The sequence below is a fragment of the Microtus ochrogaster genome, linkage group LG2 (genome assembly GCF_000317375.1).
Source record: "Microtus ochrogaster isolate Prairie Vole_2 linkage group LG2, MicOch1.0, whole genome shotgun sequence".
In the NCBI taxonomy this organism is placed as follows: Eukaryota; Metazoa; Chordata; class Mammalia; order Rodentia; family Cricetidae; genus Microtus; species Microtus ochrogaster.
The window spans coordinates 12,224,958-12,250,011 of NC_022028.1; the positions used below are offsets into that span (position 1 = coordinate 12,224,958).

Consider the following 25,054-nt stretch of genomic DNA (forward strand, 5'->3'; position numbering starts at 1 on the left):
TTTTATGTATGGGACCTGGTGAGATAACTGAGTTGACACCTGTCACTCATTGTCACTTCAGGCCTCAAAAGGGAGCATGGCTTCCATCACCAGACTTGATGTGTGGGTTTAATCCACACGCGCAGGCCACAGGGTGGAGGCTGAGAACTCCTCTAGACTCACATAACTCTTTTTAAATTTTTTTTCTAAAAAAAAAATGTTTGTAGTGTTTATCATTAAGAAAATTGGAGATAAAATAGCTGCTTGGAAAAAGAGGATTAGGGAAGCCATATATAGTCATTGCATATTCCTAGTAGAAAAAATGTTTACAAAACACTGCCAATCTGATTTCGAAAGAATATATATTTTACATTGATTACATGTGTACATTAAACATAAGAGTGAAACATTAAAATACACTCAAAATATCTAATGTTTATCCCTGTGTAAGGATGCATGGAAGACTTTTTCTTCTCAAATTTATGTTATCTTGTTTTTCATACTTCCTTCCATCATCATAAATTACTTGTGTAATATTTTAAAAAATGCCAATAAATTAGACACCAGGACACAAACACATATATGGACACAAACATAGGAGCAGCCCTAAAAAGGACTATGTGAAGTAGCAAGGCTTGTGTAACTTACACTAGGAACACAAGTCCTACTAGGAGATTATGATTCATCACAGAAAATGCTGGTAAGTTCCAGTAACAGCACCGGAGGCCTCCAGAGTTCTAACAAAAGTCCACCCCACACCTGCGTGCGGCACCTCACATTCCGTTCCCTTACTACGTGTCAATACCACTGTGGGTGAGAAATCCCTCAGCTGGTCAAAAGAATTTGGGTGGTGGTTGTAGTTGGCCTATGTGTCTCAGACGGGAGGGTGGTAAAACCCTTTCAAACTGGAGCAGAAAGGCAGACTCATGTGCACAAAGACCAAACAGCAGGCACACTGTCCACATGGCTTGCTCAAGTGTGGCATCCTGTTCCTAGTGGATACATTGTTTCGTGTACATCCTAACCATTTCATGTCAGGAGAACCAAAGTTGTCTACAGGCTTCTGTTGTGTGGCTAAAGAGACGGATGAGTTGTACCAGACAGGTAGGAGCATCAACCACAGTAGTGATATACATACGCGCTCTCCTTTGGGGCCTCTGTCTCCAGGTTTACCCATGATGCCCTGGAAAACAGATGTCAACACTAAAAATCACTGCTTACCAAGATTTTCCATCAGTCTAACTGACCCAAAACTGGTTCTGAGGTACATATACTTAAAAAGCAGAAATTTTAAGAATTCATACCATTTAATATTTTTTCCCATACCTGAGCACCTGGTAATCCATCTTTTCCATTTATGCCCTAAAAAGATAAAAAAAATTATCTATCTCAAGTCTATGTACAGTCATAGTTAAACACACAAAAATATGTTACATATTACTTCATATCTTGGTGAGTCTGAATGGCAAAATTGAATAGAGAATCTGTACAACCTTGTGGCCCCAAGTTCAAATTCCGATTGCCATTTACTGGCTCCATTGACCAGGCTCAGGAATTTAGTCCATCTGATTAACACCAGCATCTTCACATACACAGTGAAGAATGTAAGAATGAGTTTACAACCAAGAAGGAAGCACAACAACATGGAATTGTGGCGTCACCCAAGACAGCTTCCTACACCTCCTATGAAGAGTGACGGGGCCTCAAAGCATTGAATGAATGGATGAGCTGTGGAGATATTTTATACCTCTGTTGTGTAAGAGTTTTCTCTGGGATAAACCTTCCATCTTGGAGGGAAGACTCAGGATAGTTTAAAGAAAGATGGAACACTCCATCCTTCAGGGAAGCTACTTAAAATTCAGGATAAGCAACCTGAAAGCTTTAGGAAGTTCCTGAAACTGACCATATTCACTATGCTCCTCCTTTCCAAGGTTAGATGAGCAGTAAGGACTTCTGAGAGATGCCCTTAGATTGGCTGAACTGCCTGGAAACAGTGGAAGAATTTGGAGAATGCACTGAGAGACACCCTTAGATCCACTGACCTGCCCAGAAACCGTGGAAGAATTTGGAGAACACACTCTCCATCCTGGTGAGCTGCCTGCAGGTTGTGCACTGAGGGCCAGGGTTCCAGCTTTTGTGAGCATTACCCACGGTGATGCAGCTTTCTGAGCATCCTTTGTGCTCCTGCCAGGAGCTCCTCACCTACACCCCTGTAAGTCACGCCAGTTACACTCACTAGTTTACCAAGCTGTGCTTCACGGGTGTCCTTTCTTTGCTCTGCTGTTGATTCCCTATCTGTCTGGGGAGACACTCACTGACATCTTCCTGGGATTCACATCTCCACAACAACCTTCTAGCAGTTTTAATCCCAGGTTCCCTCTCAGCAAACGCTGCCACTTGGTTCTGAGGGAATTTCATAACACGGCCAGAATGTGTTCCTACTATAAAATAGACCATCAACTGGAGAAAAATGATTATTTTTTGGTTTGAAAGAATAGTAAATGAGAGCTGGGAATCTGTAATCGTAGTTTTTGAGACTATTAGGCAGTGACATTTTTTTGTTTTTATTAGAAAATGGGAACTTCTGGGACCTCTAAAAGGTATTCTGGAAGTGGTCATAAAGCCAGTCCTGACTGGAGATTTATAAAACTGACAGAATGGCCTTTCAGATACAGAGGGAGGAAAAGGGCTTGGGGTCAAATCAAATACCCAGAGCCTGGCTGCAGAAGCGGCTTTGAGATGTGATTTGAAGAGAGAGAGATGAAGGTGAGGGAGTGGCATTTCCTAGCCAGCGGGCATGGCATAGACACGCACTGGGAAAGCCTGAGAGACTTTGATTCACGGGCACAGACTCCCCAAGGACACAGCGGCAGACAGCCACCTGTTTAAGGCCGGAAACCACGCTGGCATCTGTTGAGGTTGGTAACCCAACCATAGGCTCAGGACTTCTCTGAAGCGCCCTGGGAATTCTGGAGAGCGCTTTAACTAAGGATATGTTACCTGAAGCGTATAGTTCAAAGACTTTATTTTACCCACCAGAACACTAGCAACACAGGTAAAGCTGATTAAAGAGAGCATGAGAAACAACTGTGACGCCTGAATAAAAGATAAATCAAATGTAAAACTGAAACTCAGGTTTGAACCTTTAAATGTACATGTTTTCTCTTTTTAAAAAACATCCATACACATATACAAAGAAACACGATCACATTTACGCCCCATTTTTCCACCAACTCTACATGAGTCCCTCTCAACACGACCCCTTCTCAACTTTATGTTCTCTTCTTTTGATAACAGACTAAATCCAAGCTGCACCCCTGCTATACTCCTAGGCATAGGGTGGCAGCGCCCCAGTGGGAGCTCCCTCAGACAGGAAGGAGTGCCTCCTCTGGCGGTTTTCAGCACCAACCATTGCTAGCACGGAACAGTTGCTCAAAAACGTTCGTTCAATGAAAAACAATTGCCAATTGTATTATATACGGGGGAACTCAATTGCAAGCCTTTTGTGGGCTGACTCACAAGGGTTAGGGAGGAAAATTTGTCAAGGGGAGGTGACAGGAAGCTCAGAACATTATAGTGTTCACTCGGTACTTCCTATAGCCAGCACTGCAGGTCTCTTCACACTGCATGCCACCCGATTGACTCATGGAACACCCTGGGTCATCGATCGAGCCCAGAATGCCTGACTCTGAACAGCACATGCCTTTTGTTTCCTGCATTGCCACCTCTGAGGAGAGGAAGGCCAGAGCATTCATCAACTCTGAATGTCAGAGAAATAGCGAACAAAGTTCCTATGATTCATGGTACTCATTTTCAGTACTTCCCTTCCATACATGGACAGAGCAAATGACCAAGACCTTCTGTAAAGAAACTTTGATAGGCTGGATAGATGACTTGGAGGTTAAGAGCACTTGTTGCTCTCCCAAAGGACTGGGTTTGGTTCTTAGCACCCATCTGATGGCTAACAATCCTCTCTAACTATAGTTCCAGGGGATCTGATACCCTCTTCTAGTTTCCACATGTACCAGGTACACATATGGTACGCATATGGTACACACATATACATGCAGTCATGCATACACATAAAATAAAATACTTATTAAAAGATGAAAAATCTTTAAAACAAAACCCAGAGCTTCACATGCCTCTCTCCGGCCTCAGGACACTCTCGGCTCGCAATAGGACCTAGATGTATAACTGCTGGGTGGGCGTGACTGTCACAATGTCATATCAATACACAAGCTTTTTTAGGGCTCTGGGCATGACACATTTGCAGTAATGGTTATTAATGACATTGTCAGGACAAGAACCATAGTAGGTTTTCTTCCTTAGTTTATCACTCAGGCGCTATGCCAGCAAGCTGTTGGCTTCTTCCTATCTTAGGATGTGACAGGACATTTAATTTGAACTCTACTGAAGTTACTAGACCTAAGATGTTAACAATGAATCCACTTTAGTGGCACTTACAAAAATCACATCTTTCCCCACCATTGTTTAAATGATAAAGATACCACATAGAGATCTAGGAAACTCCTGGAGGAATTCCCCTGCCAGTACCCCAAATTCAATATTTAGAACCTGTCTGCACTTCATTCTGAAGCTGCTTGCTGAGATCTTCGGTTTCTGAGGAGGAAAGTGAAGAGACAATACATAGAACATCTCTTAGGATAGCATTATCTGTGTCCTAAGTACTTACTGGTCTCCCCTCTGGTCCCTCTGGTCCAGGAAAACCTGGATCTCCAACAGGCCCTCTCTCACCCTAGAAGTGTGAGCCAAGAAAAAAGTTCATTGGTAAAAATTTCTTTAAAATAGCACCTAGATACTACAGCAGTGGATCTGCTGGTAAATTGCTGGTAGCTCACCGGCTCCCCTGGGACTCCTGGAGGGCCTGGGGCACCAGGTTTCCCCTGTAAGAAAACCAAATAAAAATGTTAGGAGCCATCTTATGGATACCATGCATTTCTGCCTCCACAAGAGTGTAGGGCACTGTCTATTTGGACTGGTACACGTCCAAGGCACACTAGACCCCAGAGGCTGTAAGGCACACACTACAGAGTCCTGAGCAGGAGAGGGAGGATATTATTGGACATGTACCCTTGTTGTTGGATCTCCTTAAGTCTTTTTTTTCCTGGCAGTTCTTTCCTACTCTAGGCCAGTGGTTCTCAACATTCCTAATGCTATGCCCTTTAATACAGTTCCTCATGTTGTGGTGACCACCAAGCACATTACTATTTTTTTTGTTGCTTCATAACTGTAATTTTGTTACTGTTATAAATTGTAATGTAAATATCTGATATGAAAATAACAATGTATTTTCAGTGTTACAAATTGACCCAAAGGGGTCACGACCCATAGATTGAGAACTGCTGCTCTATGGTAGGAGATGGAGGTGGGAGTTTGGGGAAGGTGTACTGGTTGGTTTTTGTTGTTGTTGTTTGTCAAGTTGATGCAAACTCGGGTCATTTAGGAAGAGGAAACCGTAATTGAGAAATTCCCCCATCAGACTGGCCTGTGGACAAGTAAGTCTGTGGGACATTTTCTTGATTAATGATTGATGTGGGAGGGCCAGCTCACTGTGGGCAGTGCTACAGCTGGGCTGATGGTCCGGGGTTGTATGAGAGAGCAAGTTGAGCAAGCCATAAAGTGCATGCCAGTAAGTAGTAGCCTGACATGGTCTCTGTTTCAGTTCCTCCCTCCTGGTTCCTGCCCTGATTTCGCTGATGGATGGGCTGTGTTCAGGACACATTAGCCAAATAAACTTCCTAAGTTGCTTTTGGTAATTTTTAAAAAAAATCACACTGATAGAAAGCAGAAAAGGCAGAGGTGAGAGGAATTTACGTCAAGTTCTGAGTTTCACAAGGGAGCTCTTTGTTGGTAAAATAATGTGAAAAGAAAACATTTTATTTGAAACGCTGTATTTGGGTAAAAGGTTGAGAAAAATATTTCCCCCCCTTCAATGTGCTATGGCCCAAAGAACAAGAAGCAGGAAACCCTGGAGCAGACAGACCACAGGAAGAGGTAGGGACATGATGCTTCCACAGTTTGAATTTCACGTGTGCCCTACAGGCTCATGTATGTGAACACGAGGTCCTCAGCTGCTGAGGTTTGGGGAAGTTATAAACCTTCAGGACTGTGGTTTTACTAGCAGAAACAAGCTGGCTGCTCAGAGGCAGGCCTTGAGGCTCATAGCCACTTCTGGTTCCAGCTGGAGCTCTCTACTGTTTGGTCTATCGACACGTAGAAAAAAACATTTCAAGTTCTTTCTGCGTCTGTCCAGCCTACCCCAGCAGCCATGCTTTCCCTGCCCTGATGTACTTTGTCAATGGACTTTGAGCCTTAAGCTGCTCCATCAAGTATTTTGTCACGAGGATGGAGAACGTTACTAACACCGGGGTCTGGCCAAGGCAGGAAGTGAAGCTCAGAGCATCAGATTGAGTTTCCCTTGTTGTCTCTGGAAGAGGACCACCTGCTCTCCCGGCCTACCCCGGGCTGGGAAGGGTATTGTGGGGATAGAAGGGAGCAGCTGAGACATTGAAAGGGAAGGGTCTCATTTTCAACCTGTTTTAGAATTTTGGGAGGTGAATCCCTTCAGAGAAGGGAGAAAGACGACATTCTAGAGAAAGCCCTGGGTTGCCCTGGAAACAGAGGAAAAAGGCAGACTACTGTGTTCTAGGAAGGGCAGGATTGGGAATGGTGGGTCTCCACTGAATAGTCATGGCAGGCCCAACTGGCCTTAGCTTTGCTTCAACCGCAAGAATCACCTCAAGAGTTTTAGACAGTGCACAATACATCTCTGTCTCTGTCATCTGTTACAAAATTTGACATGTACTCACTTGAAAGTGTATGGCACAGCAGCACTGAGTGCATTTATAATGTCTTGTAGCCATTACCACTTCTGTACACCCTCCTAACTGCTCTATTTTCCAAGGACCAGTTAAAAAATACTTATTTTGAATCGCACAATTGCACATGTGTAATCATGACAGTTTTTACCCTTCCCTAATTTAGAAGTTGCCAAGTGCTTCTAAATGTTGTGAATGCTGCTTTTAAAGCAAATTTATCAGCTGTGAGGTATTCAAATATATGTCTGATATTTCAATCAAACTACAGCCTTCAAAAATATTTCTGGAATTTCTCATTTAAACTATCTTTTGAAACTAATACACATACTTTAATTACTTTGCTGGTATCTGATATGGGAAGTCCTTTTGTATATGTAATGCTTTTATTGATTAACGAATAAATAAGCTTGTTTGGCCTGTGATAGGGCAGGATAAAAGTAGGTGGAAAAACTAAATTGAATGCTGGAAGGATGAAGGCAGAGTCAGTGAGATGCCGCAGGAGACAGACACACTAGAACCTTGCCAGTAAGCCATGAGCCTCATGGTAAAATATAAAATAATAGAAATAAGTTAATTTAAGATTTAAGAGCTAGATAGAAATATGCTTAAGCTATTGGCCAAAAAGTATTGCAATTAATATAGTTTCTGTGTGTTTATTTTGAGTCTGGGCTGCTCTTTCAGGAGGTCCAACTAAGGAGCACTTGAATGGTGTGTGTGGGCCTGGGTGCTTGTATGGCCACTTGGGGATTAGGAGGAAAGTGGTAGAGACCATGCCCATGGCTCAACACAACCCACACCGCTGCCTGGGCAGGTGGTGGGATTGGGTCCTGTTGTATGTAATTTTACTATGTTAAAGTTAAAACCTTTTTATTTAGACAGAAAAGGGGAGATGATGTGGGAAGGCCTTCTTTATATGTGTTGCTTTTGTGGTTAATGAATAAAGAAACTGCTTTGGCTTGAAATAGGGCAGAGTAGAGCTAGGCTGCAAAACTAAATTGAATGCTGGGAGAAAGAAGGCGGAGTCAGTTAGATGCCATGTAGCCACCACAGGGGACAGACATGCTGGAACCTTGCTGGTAAACCACAAGCCTCATTGTAAATATAAAATAATACAAATGGATTAATTTAAGAAGAGATATCTAGAAAGACACTCAAGCTATTGGCTAAAGAGTATTGCAATTACTATAGTTTTAGTGTGTTTTGTTTGGGTTTGGTCTGCTGGGAATGGCCTCTGGCAACAGGTATCTAGGAATATTTCTCTGAACACAGAAAATTTATGGTAATAGTAGAAAGTATGTTAAAGTCATATGTAGATGGATGTAATGGGAAGATGAATTTCTTTGTGAGTATGAGAACGTGAGTGTAAGGGAATTGATTGAGATGGCATTCTGAGTATGGTTCCAAAGAGAGAGCCCCCAACGCTAACGAGGAGGAGAGTCAGATGTGTGTGGAGGGTGTAAGATTAAGTGTGAAGTCCGTTTTCATGAACAATCTTCATTGTATATAAATTCTAGAGAAAGTATTTTTCATTTTTTGCCTTGACAATTGTGCACATTTTTAGTCTCGGTATGGACAAATCTAATAAAGAATGTCGTTCTCTGTAAGGCGTCTACATGATGGGTAGCATTTTGTTATTTATTTGAGCTAGTTAAATGTGATAGCGAGAGGTCCATGGACCTTTTTAGGATGGCGGTAGATGGCAATGTATGGTGGTTGGGGGTCTTAGGTTGTATACAGTGATGCTCAGTGGTGTTAGTGAAGCAGCGGTGGCGTGGGGCTGACAGTCGGTCCCCTTCTCATCTTCACGATGCTCCTGCTAATCAAGCACATGGTTTCCATGAACTTTCTGGTAATATGATGCTGGACTTTCCCTGCGGGGTCAGCTGCCAAGAGGATAAATGGCCTCTTACTCATAAACCGTGACCACAAAATTTTAATGAGGGCATCACGAATGAAGATCAGAATTGTCCCAAGGGCTTGCTGAAATGATTTCAACCTTTCTGGGAGCACTTCCTATTCATTTGCAAAGACCTTGATGAGATTAAAGCATTTGACACCAGAGAGCAACAAAAAATGACTGAGAGGAATGAAGCCTGGTTTACGAGAAAACATTAGCAGCAATAAAGCTCTGCTAATAACCCTGGGTGAAGTGAGCACCCAGGCAGACTGCAGTTTAATGTGGGAGCCCGATGCACATGTCCCTCAGGGAGATAGAGAACTGCTGAAATATGACAGGGACAGAGGTATAAAAAGTGAGTTTTCAAAGCTGTGCACACACACACTAATGCACAGCCATGTGTAAAATGATTTCCTCTCTCCATGAAAGAGACTTGGGAAGGAACAAAAGGAAAAAGGAGGGGAACAGTCAAAATGAAGAACAGACATGCTAGAATCAAGAGCAGCAAGACATGCTCTGGACAACTGTTGCCATCAGCCACCATATAGTCAAAAAGCCTTCATCACTAGCTATGGACTGAGATGGAGATGCATACCTGAAAAGCTAACATGACACAAGCCAAACTCACCGACATGCCGGCTATTCCTGGGGGACCTGCTGGGCCTCGATCTCCCTGTTGAGGTTAAAATAGAAATGGCTACTTATAATGATAGTTATATACTCTTTACTTTTATAATCATTGCTCAAATAGTAATTTGACATGCCGTTGTGGATGGAAAAAATCTCACAAGGCACTACCCCTAGATGAAAAGTGCAGAGGGTAGGAGGGAGGGAGAAAGGGGGGAAGGAAGAGAGAGAGATTTTCAATTTTCTTCAAGGATGAGCCTCCTGATTGATTATCCAACTAGAAGTGGGCAGCCCTAAACACACATTACACACACATACACACACACACACACACACACACACACACACACTACTAAATGGCCTAAACAGACTACATTTATAACAAATTGTTTATATATGTGAGTAATAATGAAGAGAAGGCCATGAATTGGGGGGGGGGCAAAGGAGTTGGAGGCAGAGAGGAAGGGGTAGAAATGTTGTAAATACAATACTTATGTATACAATTAAAAGAAATTGGATTTGTAAAGCCTTTGTTGAATATAATAAGTGCTATTGTTATTAACTTGTATGAAAAAAACCTAGAAAAGCAGAAAAAATGTATACACAATTCAACCTATTATATTTTCATCCTCTAAAGAACAAAGTAATCCATAGTTCTAATGAAAACCATTATTCATGCTATTACTTTGGCTTATTTCAAGAGGAAGCCATGCATTCTAACAGCTAAAGTCAGTCAATATTTAAAATTCTACACATAATAAAAATTACTACTATGACCTGAAAGATTAATCACACTGAATATCTCCTGAGAATCTCTTCTTCACCTACTCCTGTTGGATGCAGGGTTAGAATAAGAAAGACTGAGAACTAAAGATCTGTAGTTCTCCTCCAATGACCAGTCAGAAGATCCATGCAATTGTTCTGAAAACCAGAATGACTCGGGTGCCTTCAAGAGGCAGTGTGTTTCAGATGTGGTAGACACTGCTGTCCGTGCTGGGGGTGACATGTGGAGAGCAGAATGGCAATTTTATTGAGCAGAACCCATAGCTAAAAAAAAAAAAAAAGCCTCACAATTTTGCTTAGGGATGTAAAAGAAGACTTGATGAAATAAAGAGATATGGAGCGTAAGACCATGCCATAATTTATAAACTTAAGGTGACTAAACGGGAATAATATACCTTGTAAGTTAATGGGAGACCCAAACAGGAAAGCTATACCTGTGGGTTAAGAGTTCTGTTTGCAGTTTTCCTCTTTGTCCTTGTAATTAAAAAGTCTCTGTCCTGTACAGGTTAAGGTTTTTGTTTGTAGTTCAAGAATAAACTCCTGTTTGTCGTGTATTAAGTTCTTGCAAGTTAAGGTTTTTATTTGTAATCGGGAACAAGCTCCTGTTTCTTAGATCTGATTTAAGCTGCTTCCAACTCCACTTACATGATATCCATCCTTACCCTTGATCCTTCCTTATCATTGTATCCTTTTAGCAATGTATAACAGCCAGCTCTCTCACCTCTGGGAACATCGTATCTCTCCTATAAAAGGGACTTCAAGAGGTCAGCAGGGGCTGCTTTCTCAAATCCTGACTTAGGGGGAGACAGCTGACTTGGTCAGTCCCCAAAATATAGCTGGCTTTAATTGGACACTTGTGGATTTGGTCTTTTCTCCTCTAGAAGGATCTTAACAATTCCTCCATAATTTCTTAATTTCTGCCTCTAGGTTCCTGCTCGAGTTCCTGCCCTGACCGCCTGATGATGGAGTGCGATGTGGAAATGTAGTCAAGGAAACCCTTTTGTTCCTCCAAGCTGCACTTGCTGAGACTATTTTATCACAGCGACAGAGAGCGAGCTAGAATCTTAGATAATGCCGGAGCCTACCTCGGTCTCTTCCATCCCCTGTAGCTAAGAGCACAGCCAGCACTGTTCCTCCAGTGGCCACAATGAGCAGCACTGTTTGATATATTGGGGTCACCTTTCTACCCTACCCCCACTTCTCAGACCTCATATCTAAGACTTCTGCGTTCACGCATTGACGTTCCCATGATCGCTGGAGCTGGTGGCATGTATCCGGGTCCTCACATCTGTGGTTTCTGCTTCATGAATTGTTCTTTCTTCAGACTTATGTGGACGTGGCTAAGTCACCTTCCTTAAGTCACTGCTCAGCTCTTGCTTTCTGGGATATCATATGATTGATGTTGGAGGACCCTCCACCCCCACACCAAGCACATGTGATACCCTTTAACCTGTTCTACTTTCAATTTCTTTCTGTAGCATTTTCTGATAACTTTGTTTTTTTTTATCGTGCATTCCCCGTTAGTCTCTGTATCCCTCCCTGGAAAACAAGTCCCGTAAGTATAAAAGCTTCACCTGTTTCCTTCTCCGATACTTAATAAACATAAAGCAGTTATTGGCATAATAGCAGGTGAACATACATTTCTTAATATTGAACCAACACTGCCTCTGTGCTTACCTTTACACCAGGAAATCCTTCCAGTCCTGGCAAGCCCATCGCACCAGGCTCTCCCTGTAAATGGGAAAACGAAGCATGCAGGAGCAATGACCAAAGGTTTATAAGCAATGATTTAAAGTCGAGGTCTTTTTATTGCTCATATCCATCAACTCTGAACTAGTGAACAGCACCCTCTATTTTCAGGCCTTAGGTATATGAACGTAGCTCGGGAATTAAAGCTATCCTCCAGGCGCGAGTCTGTTTTCTGATTAATTATTTTTATTCTGATTAAGAATCTAATCAGGATGAATCCCTGTAGTATATTAATAACTCCAATTTCAGTAAGGATTAGAATGAGGAGCAGATTTTAATAAAGTTTGCCAATTTGGGAGACACCTGGGGTTGCTAGCTTACGATCTAATAAGATTGGACTGTTTAAGAGTGAGCGGAAGTGGAGCTCTCGAAGCAGACGGTAGCATCCTTAGCATGGATTGTAAACGCTCAGGAAGATAACCCCATGAGTGGCACCATCAATAATTTAAGGCATTGCCCAAGCTGACAGGTACTGAAAGCGGATAGACCAGCACTTTGTATGCTCTATTGCACGGTCCCAGTCTGTCGGTCTTTAAGTAGCATTTGGAAAAATCTGTTGAAAAACACTGATGATTTGAACAAAAAAAACCCCATTTTGACCAAGAAAGATAAGAGTGGGTCCAGAGTGAGGCTCGACAGTTGGCTGTTTCTGCAGAAGATGGGGGTTCAGTTCCAAGCATCCACAAGGTGGCTCACAACCACCTGTAACTCCAGTTCTGGGGGACATGATGCCCTCTTCTGGCCTCTTGTGGGTACAGCATACATGTGATGCATGTACGTATCAGGCACAGAAACATAAACAAATCTCTAGAAACATAGAGAAATAAGTAAAATGGAGTTATTTGATAATTTCTTGTGAATTAATTACTTTTAGCTAAAAATATTTTCTTAGGACACTGGCTGCTTTAAGGCTCACAACCCTGGCAGGTGTGGTGGCGCACGCCTTTAATCCAAGCACCCGAGAGGCAGAGGTCACATCACTGAGTTCCAGGCTAGCCTGATCTACAAGTGAGACCTTGTCTCCAAACAAACAAACAAACAAACAAACAAAAACACACTAGAAAAGCGAGCTTTCAAACTGTATTCTCTGTAGATGCATTTTTGCATAATATACAGTTCTGCTTAGAAAATATTTCTAAAGCTGTAACAACCATTATTGTTTATCCCCGTATTATATAACCTAATAAATGCGTGTACAACTTGGTACATTTTATGTTTCAAAACATTTTTTTTAGTGTTCACTAATAAATAACCTGTCAGTCACAAGAATAAAAAATAAAAAAGGTGTTTAGAGTCTAGTTTGTGAAAGTCTGTGTGAGGAGGCCCTGAGTTATCGATGTGTGGAATATATTCTGATATCATGTCATCTCTGTTTACACTTCCGGCAGTCTTTCCTTACAACAGAAGAAGCAGTCAATTAATTAATCAGCATTTGTTTGGGAGCAGATAATAATTAACTATTTAATTGAAATCACTTTGATATTGAATAACTAAAAAAGAAGTGTTCTGCATCAGGAAACCGTTCACTTATTAGTATATCCAGCTGAAGGTAACCTTCTTCTCTACAGAGGTTTATTCAGAAGAATATTATTGCTATGTGTTATATCTTGAATCTTAACTATCTTCCCAAAGTGCATGAGTTTAAGGGCTGATCTGCATGTCCTTGCACACAGACGCAGGGCTCCTGGGGACTCTGACCTCATCAGTTAACCCACTAGAGATTTATAGCTTAACAGGCTTTAGGGATGGAGCATGGTTGTAAATGAAGACTGTGTTTCATTTCCTGCCACCACGAGGCTAGCAGCTTGGCCCCACGAAGTGTTCCCTGGTCCTCTGACTCCCCACAGGCCCAACAGAGCAGCTGACAATGGACAGAAACCTTTGAAACCGTCCATCAAGACTAGTATTTCCTCCCTCTAAGTTGTTTATCTCCAGTATTTTGTCAGAGTGGCACACAGCTGACTGAACATGGCAGGAACATGAAGGATATCCAGGGAGTGCATTTCCTCCGCCCACCAATGTTGGGGTTTCAGACATGCGCGCTGGAAGGCACAGTCCTTCCACTCCTGGTTTATTCCTGTACTGTGGGGCGCTGTTTCTCTATACCCAGCACACCGTGGGTGGGAGATGATGATAACAGCAAGGGGTGTGTTCATGTTGTATGAATGTTCACACATTGTTTGATTCCATGACTCCATATTTCCAATTCATATTCTAAACACAGAGACTAACCTTCAATTAGTTTTTATTCTTTGCCCTGCTGAAGCTAAGAAACACGGGGCCTAATTTCTTTCAATTTTACTCAAAAGGTCTTAGTTTTTGACCAGCTACTTTCCAGCGCCAATAAATTGTAATTTATTCTCCAGGATAATATGTTTTTAAAATGTTCTCACATTAACCTACAATTATTAACGTGAGAACGTGAAAGAATGTTCCAGAAATGTCAGTGAGAAGTCTGAATTTATCTGTATAACTCAGAGGGGTGCTGTTCTACAAGATTGTAAGAAAGTAAGACTAGGGAAATTTTTATCAAGACGATGAAAAAATAGAAACAAAATTGAACACCATGTTTCTAGATGAACACATGGAATAGTATTTTCAAAGATACAAACAAAAAAAGCATAACCAATCACAGAAAAAAGTCTACATAACACATCTGGGATTCAGAATATAGTACTTAGGACTTGAAGTAATTATTTTAGGGTAAATCAAATAGACATCTAATAAAAATAATATTCAGTAACAAAGATAACTTCTTTGGTAAATCTCTCTTTGAAAATATATTTATAGTTATATATTAAAAGCTATTTTCTATGGTTTGTCTCTTTTATGGTTTAACATTTATTCAGACAGTTTTACCAACTTCAATTATAATAAAAAAAAGACTGTTTTGTTTGTTTGTTTGTTTGTTTCTTTCAGAGCAACAGAAAGTGTTTTGAAAGCCTATTTCAGTGTTAGGTACATTTAAGTTTCAGTTCTCCCCTCAAAGGCTGAAAGGCTATACGAATGGAACATGAAGGATAGAATATTTGCTTGAAAAGGACATGGCAGGGAAAGAAATGCCAAAGGTTAAAGGGAATCTGATTGAATTTGGCAGAAGTTTTGTCGCGAGGCTCCACGGCTGAGAGAGATGCTGCGAACAATTATCACCCTTTGGGCAGCTTGAGGACACGATCTCCTTCTTGGCTGAGTGTTAACCTCTGGATATATTCCACTCAATAAGCAGGTTTATGACAGTCTGCGCTCCCTGCAGAATAATTGCCCGAGACATGCAAAGTAAATAAACAGCCCTTTCCCCTTTTCTTGCTGGCGAGATGTCAGACATATTAAGGAATTTCTTTCCCTTAAGTATTTCTCTTCCACGTGCTACTTAAAACTGAATCAATCACCAAAAGAAGGCCATTAGAGGGAAGCGTTCCATTTGTCAAGAGCCTTATATGTGCCTTCCTACATCAGAGGATGATTTTTAAAACCTGCTGATGGAAAGAGTCCCTCAAGGGCAGGGACAGCATCCGCACTAATGCATCCTGAAAACGAAGGACGCGTTAGCTGGCGGATCACCACCTGCTTGCTTGTCTCTGACACCTTAACTGAGACACAGCTAAGATGGCAGGCCGCCTTTGCTTGGTTACCCTTTGCAGTGTTAACCAAGACTACCGCACAGAGGTAAGAGCATACATACCACTGGGCCGGGATCACCTTTTGGGCCCTAGAAGAAAAGCATACAAAGATGTCTTAATTGTTATGAAAACACAGTTACAGAATCTGAGGCATTTTTTTTTCTTCAAATGCCCATTAACAAATGTAAGGATGGTACATATTTTGCTGAAGTTTGGATTTAAAAAATAAAATTAAGAAATGTGACTTGGGCACGAAAGGAATTGCAGCTCAGTGGTTAAGAGTGCATAATTCTCTTCTAAGTTCAGGGCTCGGCACCCATGATGGGTGGTTCTAGCGCCAGGAAATCTAGCATCCTCTTCTGGCTTCTATAAGCATTGTGTGTATATCCCATGCATATACTTACATACATACCACTCACAATAAAAACTTCTAAAGAAGCAATATGTTGCTATTTCTATGAGCATGATTAGACGTTGATTAGAACTGAGCTTGGCAATGGAAAAGTGGCACTATGCTAAATATTTTTCATTAGAAAAGTTTTGTGAAATTTTTCTTTTATTTAAATTGATTTCACTTACTATTTATTCTGTCTGTAAAATTTGGTTACATTTGTGGTGTTCAGTTTTCAGTGAGCTTGAGCGATCCCCCCACCATCAATCATTACTGTGGTCTAGCTAAAGCAACTTCAAGATATTCATCTGTACTTACAGGGGGTCCCGGGGGTCCTGGGTAACTGGGAACATTCATTCCTCCCTTCAAAGGAAGAAAAAAGAGATAAGAAGAAAATACAGAACCCGACAAGGGGAAAATGATCACAGGTAACTAGGCATGGAGATACCTGGATTTTGTACAAACTGCTCATGCCGTTTCCTTCATTGAGCGGGACACCCTTCGGGAAAAAAGGAGATGCGGAAGTGAGCGTTTGAACCTCAGTCATTTTACCAAATGGCATTCCTCTGATATTAATTTTTACTTAGGTTTTTCTATTCTATACTTAAAGTGGATTTAATATAATAAACAAGCTATCATCGTGTCTCAATGTCTCAAAACGAGAAAGCGGAAAAAAGGAGCCTGAGCCACGCCTGGAGCACCGGGATGTTTCCCGTTGGGGTTTGAGTAGTGTTCAAGTCTGCAGACGGGGCACTAATGTATTCAGAGGGAAAATATTATTTGCTCATTAAAATTCAGTTTCTGAGTCGCCAATGTGCGTGTTTACAGCCTGCTGACCTGCAGGCAGCCGTGTCGTAAGACTGATGAAGATGTGAACAGGGAACAATTTGGTACTGCAAAGTGAGGCTTTCCTACAGTATCTTCAAACAAATAGAAAACTGAGGTGAACTGGAGGACAGCTTCACTCACAATCCCGTGTGGGCACTTCTACAAAAAAAAAAAATTCCTTATTCCTTGGGGATTTTGGGGAAAAAAAAAAAAAAGAAAAAGAGAACCCATAGTACAGTTTGAAAATTTCCATCCATGTTAGCATGGGGAAAATGCACATGAAACATTCAGTTTGGAAGCACCTAGAAAGGACATCAAAGTCTTAGATTAAATATCCAAGTGTTTATTTTCAGTTTTTGGTATTTTTTTTAATATCTCAGAGGCAAAAACGAAGAAGCCATCATTTCATAGCCTCTTGGGGATAATGGTGGTGTGCCCAGCGAGCACGGTTCTCACGCAGCTGCAAAACAGCAGGGAGGGAAGAAAAGCTCTGCCTGTTTCTTCTTCTGCTCTCGCTCATTGGGGAATAACTGAGCAGGGGCTATATTTTAGTATGCTATGCCTGGAGAAGACGTAAAAGACTTAGGAGACTTCTAAGAAAGTTTCCCAGAGAAGATGTACAATCTGTCTCAGAAATGAATTATTTTTGAAGAATCCAGAAACAAGAGGAAGATTTATTAAGCCTGATATAAAAACACAGGTCTCTTGATATAATTTTTTTTCCATTGAGAAGAGGACCGTATTTTAGAACAGAACACCAGGAATTTTCTGTCTTGCTCCTTTATGAAGCAAGAATCAGATGAAGAACATGTTCAAAAAAAGAGAGAGTCGAGCAGCTAGCTTGTGTGCAAAGCATGCTACTGTACGCAGGCTCCTAACAGCCGCTTTAGGTTTCAGAAGGCTGCCGCGAGACACTACCTCTCTCTCCTCAATTTGCGATGCGGGGAAATAATGGCTGTGGACCTCAGGCTTGCTGCAATTCGCCCAAGGCCCCACACGAGGGCAGACTTGCCACAGAGTGGCCTCTCCTCGCCACAGCTTCCCTGGAAATGCAAGTCTGTGGAGACCATGGGGACACACGTCCAGGGCTCTCGTGAATTTTTCTCACGGCATGCCGTAGAAGGAGAATTTCCTCATGTCTCAGACATCACTCACAGGTGAACACACACAGCATCTTTGAAAGTCCGAATTGCATGGTAAAGAAAGGACGTCCTTTTAAAGGCCTTTTATTTTCTGAGATGGTAGAGGGTAGTCAAATGATTCTCCGTCCTTTGTAGGAAGTCTAGAGGCAGGCCAGCGTACAGCCATGCATGCTGACTCCACACACACAACACACACACACACACACAGACACACAAACACACACACACACACACACACACACACGGGAAACTCAGAAGACATAGATTTCAAGCAACTAAGCCATCTGCCTTATGAGTCTTAAGTGCACAGAATTAAAGTGTAAATCTTAAACAACTCACAGGGGGTCCAGGAGGTCCAGGTTTCCCAGGTGGCCCCTCGCTGCCCTGCAGGAGATATACAGGACCAAATGAATGGCTTGGGCATTTCCACTCGAGATTTGTGATCCAGGTTGTTTGAAGAGCTGTCTTCTAAAATCACCATGGCCTATAATATTGCCTCTGCCTTCCAGTCTTATTCTGCTTACCTTGCTCCTTGGCCCAGTAAAATACATTTTCCCTACTCCAGGAACGTGAATGCCTCTCTCCAACCTGTGTGAACTCTAGGGAAGGGCCCTTAGCTTCACGGGGGGAAGACAAGCTAGGTGACCTGCTATGGGCTTTGAGTGCAGTGGGGGTTTCTCTCCTCCTCTGTATACATGGGGAAGAAGGGGAGAGTTCGTGCACAGATTGCAGGCTCTGAGACTGTGCCTTCACCAGCCTTCACTCTTGGCTTCACCTCCACCGACTTCAGCTTTGTGGAGCCAGAGAGAGCATTCTAGCAAATTTAGCCAAAGTATCAAATCACACCCGTGTCATACCTGTTGGCTCATATCAAACTCTACAACCAGGTGAGTCATGTCTTACCGAGTGGAAGTGACTTTGGTATGACACCACTTAAGAGAAATGGCCTGTTAATTTTGTTTGTTGATACCATTTAAATAGCCTTAGGTTTCTGCTTATAGGAGGCACAAATTGAAAATGAAGGGGCACTGCAATAATCGCTTACTATAAAACAATGACTAGTCTGTGATTTGAACTGAGACTTGGAAAACAACTCTTACAAAGCACAGACTCCTTACCAGCTCACAGCCAGCAATTGTTGGAGCCTCTTTGGGCTCTTCGTCAGTTGTTCCTATAACTGTGCATTGTTTGTAGAATGGTACCTTTATAAACTTTTCTATGTTGTGGTTGTCAAGGACAGAGATAACACATGGTTAATTGACAGAGTACCCAGAGGGACTAACACATGAAGTCCAGGAAATTTGAGGGATGCTAGTCCTCTTCCAGAATTTGGCAGACGATTTTATTTCAACAGTCACCTTTTTCTCATAACAAAACATCACCAATCATATATTTATCAATTTAAAGAAGCTGTGATGTTTCTCACGCAATGCACCGCCTGAGAATGTGTGCACTGAGTAAGCACACTGTATCGATGGCCACTGTCTCCCCAGGACATCCTCCGTCCCGCTGACTGCCGGCAATGTCCTTTGAGCATTACGTCATAGTGTTCATGAGTCAACAGAGTGTGCCTATTGAGAATATGTCTTTTCTTCCTTCCTGGCACAATTGGAAGTCAGATTCTCATTGGTGCCCTCAAGCTCACTTCAGTGTGGAATTCCCATTAACTTCAAAGGCCAATCTAGGACAGAAGAATTTTCATAGAAAATAGAGAGGGAAAAAAAAAGGCTGGTGGAGCAGAGAAAGATTTGTGAGATATTAGCAGGGTAAGAATGTGCTGTGGCTCTTCAGAACAAGTAGGTTGTTTCATTTAAGTATCCTGGGGGATACTTTGCTCCTCGACACCACCATGCTCCATTGCTCAGGGAGCTGGCATCCTGGCAAGTGTGCAGGAGACACTTAGCTAGCTTATGTGGCCCCTTGGCACTTAGTTCCTTAACCTGAATAGTTTTAGCTATTTCACCATTTGTGAGTCTATGCCTGGGCTGTCACTGTAATGCCACCTTCAGTCCTACACCCGGACAGCCTGGTGCTCTTGTGCTGTTGGTCTTCCCGCCCTAACACAGCACACACGACCAGCTGTGAGCTGTGGTGGTTCATCTTCACTGCCCAGCTGATGAGATTTAGAATCACCATGGAAACGCACCTCCGGGTGTGTCTGTGAGGACATTTCCAGAAATGTCTAGCAGCGCAGGGGAAGACCCACAGTGGATGTGGACACCATTATCACACGGACTGGAGTCCCAACCGAACAAGAGTACGGCACCAGCATTCACCTTCCTCTGCTTCCGCCTGCAGGTGCAGGGTGACCCTAGGGTCTCCTCCTACCATGACCTTGCTGCCGTGATGAATGCTATGAACAAACCCTTCCTGCTTTTGACGTTGTCTCAGATATTTCGAAATAGCAGCTAGAGTAACCAATACATTCTTTTCCCCAAGAAGCACATTTTCAGTGACTTCCCACTATCACCTTCTAGGGCCAGCATTTCCAGATTGTATCACAAGACCTTAGGTTACTGATCATTGTCTTTATAGCCGGTACTGCATCTGGAGCGAGAGAGCTTGTTCAGAAGCTTTGGGCACTCCTCCCCCAAACTTACAGCATGGATCCAATTCACAGGGTGATGAATTAGATGGACCCTTTGGGAGACAGTTAGGTCACAGGGAAGAACTTTCATGAATGGGATCAGTGCCCTTATGAAGAAGCCCAAGAGAGCTGAGTTACAGTTGAACTACAAAAGAACTCATTTAGTACATGCCCTTTGTGAACAAGAAGATGGGCCCCAGCGGCTGCCAAAGCTACCAGTGCTTTGACTGGGGACTTTCCAGCTTCTGAGGCTGTGAGAGGCGCTGTTTAGAAAAAATTTATAATATTTTGTTATAAAAGCCCAAGAGATTAAGACTCAGGCACAGCTGGAACTCTCTGATATGCTATAATCAATCCAGCTGACCTATATCTTTAGGAGACTTGGATCAGTCACCCTTCCACGTAGACTCATGGCCTAGTCTCGGACTCCAGTTTCTGGATTTTCTCTTTTGTTGTTGTTGATTTTTATTGAGCTCTACATTTTTCTCCGCTCCCCTCCTTGCCTCTCCCCTCTCCCCTTCAACCCTCCCCCAAAGTCTCCATGCTCCCAATTTACTTTGGATTTTCTAAATCTCACCCCAGTGTTCTCTCTCATCTTTCCTCTGGGCATACGCCTGTGCTCACACCCACTTTTACACCAGCATCTGTGCACGCACACTTCACGAGTGGCCACTTCCTGACACCATTTGCTCCTGTAGGCTGTTCCTGATTGCATGGATCTCTGAGCAAATGGTTCCACTTTACCCATAACCCAAGCCCCATTTTCCTCTGTACCTTGTCACCTTTGGCTCCAGTGGGACCGGGGTGTCCGGTTCTTCCTGCTAAGCCCTGTGAAATGGACAGCTGAGTTTGTCATAGAACCAACAAGTCAATGATCAAAAGATGTTGGAAGTTGGTTGCTAAAACTTACCCATGTTGAAGGTCATTTAATCTTAATTAAACCAGTTCTACAAGTTTATATTTCTTCAAGCTGATACTGCACCTGTATTCTCCTGAAAACTCTTTGGAAGGGTAAAATTTCTGTCTGTGGGTTTTTTCACCTTGGCCAAACACATGTAATGACCTTAATTGGAACCTTTTGATACACTTAAGAATTTAGTCTTGCTGTTTAAACGGCAATTTACATAACATTATGTCTTTCTAAATGAGGCATAATTTTGGTAGCGATCAACATTTTAAATACTCTAAGACTGGGCAGAATTAACAATGTGCACATTGAGTTATGTGATCTGCATTGTAAAAAGGAAAACAAAAAAAAATAAGTTTAATTCTTCTTTGAGACTAGAATGAGCAGTAATTCTTGTGGTTTCGTTTGCAGTTCTCTTCCATAATTTTAAGTTTTACTGTGCAAGTTTGTTTGACATACTTTGCATATCATATGTGCAAGCATAAATGATAAACTTTTAATTATGGCAAACCCATGATTCAAAACAGTAAGGAACGATCACACTCTTGAGGGATAAAAATAATTTCCTGGAATAGAAGCTTTAAGAGGAGAAAGAAACAGAGAAGTCAAGACATCAACTGAGGGAAGTTAATTCAGTCAGGAAAATGCATTATTTGGGACCAACTTATACAAACATTATTCGTTGGTCTGAAACTCAAGTGTGATTGTGTATCCAGTCTTTTACCAGGCAACTGAACTTTAGAATTGCTTAGAAATAAACTCCAAATAAGAGACTTGGTTTGGCAGGTTGGAAAAGATAACATATTCTGTTCCAGAAAACAAGATAACCCAGAGGCCATATTGTTGTGTTCAAGGGGGCAGCAAAACAGATTTTTTTTTAAAAAAAAAATTCACATATAGGAATAAAACAAATTAAAGCTGATAATCTTTAGCCTGTTATTTTTCTTTGGAAAATTCTCAGCTTGTGTTGCATCTGAATCTCTTGTCCTGGTCTCGGTTAGCACCAAAATTTGAAAGTAAAGAGATGATGCACCTGTGTATCCAGCTTTTATTTCCAGTGGGGTGGGAGGATGCTCTTTGGCTTGGCCAAACTTTTGACAGGAGGTCTCCGGGTCACTAAGAGGGCTTAACTGATCTTAGAGGAAAATTGGAGGTGCTGATGGAAGCTGCAAAACAGTGGCTGATCTGCAGAGAGCATGAGAGGCCCCAGGAATACTAATGTACCTTGTGGCATTCCTACAGGTAGGACCTGTGAGGAAAACAGTCTTATCAAATACTTACAGGAGGTCCAGTTGGGCCAGGAGCTCCTGAGAGGCCAGGGATTCCTTGAAGACCCTGGAAGAAACAGTTTCTATCGTAAAGTTTATTCTAGGAAACAAATCATTTTTGCAATTCAAATATTTTCATTATTGAAAATTAATCATGGGCCTTAACTAATCGGGAAACTTGATATGCAAACCTATAAATAACTAAAATGAAAAATTATCTGTATGGGTGTTTGCTTACATATATGTCTGGGTACCACGTGTGTGCCTGTTGTCTGCAGAGGCCAGAAGAGCACATTAAAACTGGAGTTACAGATAGTTGTCAAGTCACCACTTTGGGGCTGAGAATCGAACCTGGGTTTTCTGGAGAGCAGAAAGTGCTCGGAGACATCTCTCCGGTCTCTAAATACCAGGTTCAAAGAGTAGGTGTGGTAAGCTAAAATGCCATGGCAGATAATTGAATCTGTTGGTGATCCATAGAACATTTCTGATGTTCTGTACCCACCAACCAGCAGCAGTATTATTGAGAATTGTGTATTACTCAAACATGCGAATACAGGCTTTGGGTTAGTATAATACCAGTGGGCAAACATTCACTTGCACCAAAGCTTCATCCAGCTACTGGCAAAGAAAAAAAAAATGCTGTATAATATACTTAGTTTATCTGTTTAGTTCACTGTAAGAAAAAAAATCTCACCTGTGAGTTTACCTGAAAAAATATGGCTTAAGCATCAAAGTGAAGGTCTTTTCCCACTCCCTTCCTTGGATTGCCAAGATAATAATTAAATGGGTATGATCGAAAAACTGGCACATTTATTTACATTTGGGAAGAAATTCGTAAGGTAGTTTTATTTCTTTATCAGGTGTTCCCACTACAGGATATCCCGTAAAACCCATAATATGGAAAGATTCACAATTACTAAATTACTGTCTAGAACACCATTGGATGGCATGGAAAATAGAGGTCACAAATGTTATACAGCAGAGGCTAAATTTGTAAACAGCTAGCAATGCATTTTTAAAATGTGTGAATTTTTTTTATTTTATCAACCCAAATAGATCATTTTTTAATTTTGGAAATTTGTGACCAAGTTTATTTGAAAATTCTGGATTTTCAGATATTTTTTTTTCTTTAGCACAGGGAACTGCATCTGTTAAGAGTGGTGTGGTTCCCACCGGTGTCTGCAGAAGCGTCTCTAGCAGCACAAAAACACACGAATTCTTCTGTAGAGGAGTGTGATGTTCTGATAGGACCAGAAGACAGACCAGACCTGTGTGAGTTTGTGTCAGACTTTGCCGATAGTTGAATTCACTGTCAGCCTGAGTGAGTTTTCCAGATTTTTCAGAGGTTTCCTGGAGTTTGGAGTGTGGGCCATCCATAATACTCCAATGATCACCTCCGTGACCACCTCAACGTATTGTGGGAACAGATGGAAAGTTTAGGTTTCTACAGTTTTGTATCTTTGCCAATTTTTCTGTAAGAGGTTTAGATCACTTTTTAATCAAAGAAGATAAATTCATCGCCCTTTTGTTGTTTCAGATTAGCATGAAATGCGTCAAGTTCTAGACTGAAGGGCTGGGTTGTAGCTCAGTGGTCTAGCACTTGCCTATCAGTCATGAAACTCAGGCTTTGGTCCCCGGCAGTGTAAAATACCAACCAACCAACCATCCAACCATCCAACCATCCAACCAACCAACCATCCAACCAAACCAAAGCCAGACCCAACTTATGGATTGAATGGTCCCATTCTTTCAAGATTTAATCCCCTTTATCGAATAAAATATTCTTTTTAACTGCCTTAATATTATTTGTTATAATAGGACTCCTCTGTCTACTGTTCTTAAATGATTATTTTTATACTTATTATAGAGACCAGGTGACATAGCTGTGGGAGAGTGACTGCATCTTTTATGAAACATCAGCAAGATTGAGCTGGATTGAGGTTCTTTGCACCCATAGGGAGAACAAGCTCAGCTCTTCCAATTCTAAATAGGATCACAAGTTATTTCAGCTTTGTTCATGAGGTGCCGTGGTGGTTTGAATGAGGATGGCTTCTGTGGGCTCGTATATTTGAATGTTTGGTCCCTAGTAGGGGTGGTGGTGGAACTGTTTGGGAAGGATTAGGAGGGTTGGCCTGTCTGGGAAGGATTAGGGGAGGTAAGTCACTGGGTGTGGGCTTTGAGGTACCCAAAGTCCATTCCAGGCTGGGTTTCCCTCTCTCTCTGCCTTGTGCATAACAGGTAAGCTCTCAGCTACTGCCCCAGCATGATGCCCGCCTGCCTTCTGCTACATTCCCCACTCTGATGATTATGAACTAACTCTTTGAAAGAGCAAGCAAAGCAAACCCCCAACTATATTATTTTCTAAATAACCTTGGTCATGGCGTCTCTTCACAGCACAGCAATAGTAACTAAGACAGAAATGATCTGAAGAAAT

General features: G+C 41.9%; 1 protein-coding gene across 1 annotated transcript in view; it reads right to left on the minus strand.

The window, feature by feature from the left end:
• Col19a1 (collagen type XIX alpha 1 chain) overlaps positions 1-25,054 on the minus strand; it is a 319,373-nt gene that overhangs the window by 17,315 nt on the left and 277,004 nt on the right. Inside the window, exons 34-45 of the mRNA XM_026785603.1 lie at positions 22,634-22,687; positions 21,220-21,273; positions 18,198-18,242; positions 16,337-16,387; positions 16,207-16,251; positions 15,560-15,586; positions 11,806-11,859; positions 9,347-9,391; positions 4,842-4,886; positions 4,676-4,738; positions 1,306-1,341; positions 1,118-1,162 (exon numbers count right to left, since the gene is read on the minus strand). Coding sequence (XP_026641404.1) covers positions 1,118-1,162; positions 1,306-1,341; positions 4,676-4,738; positions 4,842-4,886; positions 9,347-9,391; positions 11,806-11,859; positions 15,560-15,586; positions 16,207-16,251; positions 16,337-16,387; positions 18,198-18,242; positions 21,220-21,273; positions 22,634-22,687 — 564 coding nt within the window. The remainder of the gene's footprint in view (positions 1-1,117; positions 1,163-1,305; positions 1,342-4,675; positions 4,739-4,841; positions 4,887-9,346; positions 9,392-11,805; positions 11,860-15,559; positions 15,587-16,206; positions 16,252-16,336; positions 16,388-18,197; positions 18,243-21,219; positions 21,274-22,633; positions 22,688-25,054) is intronic.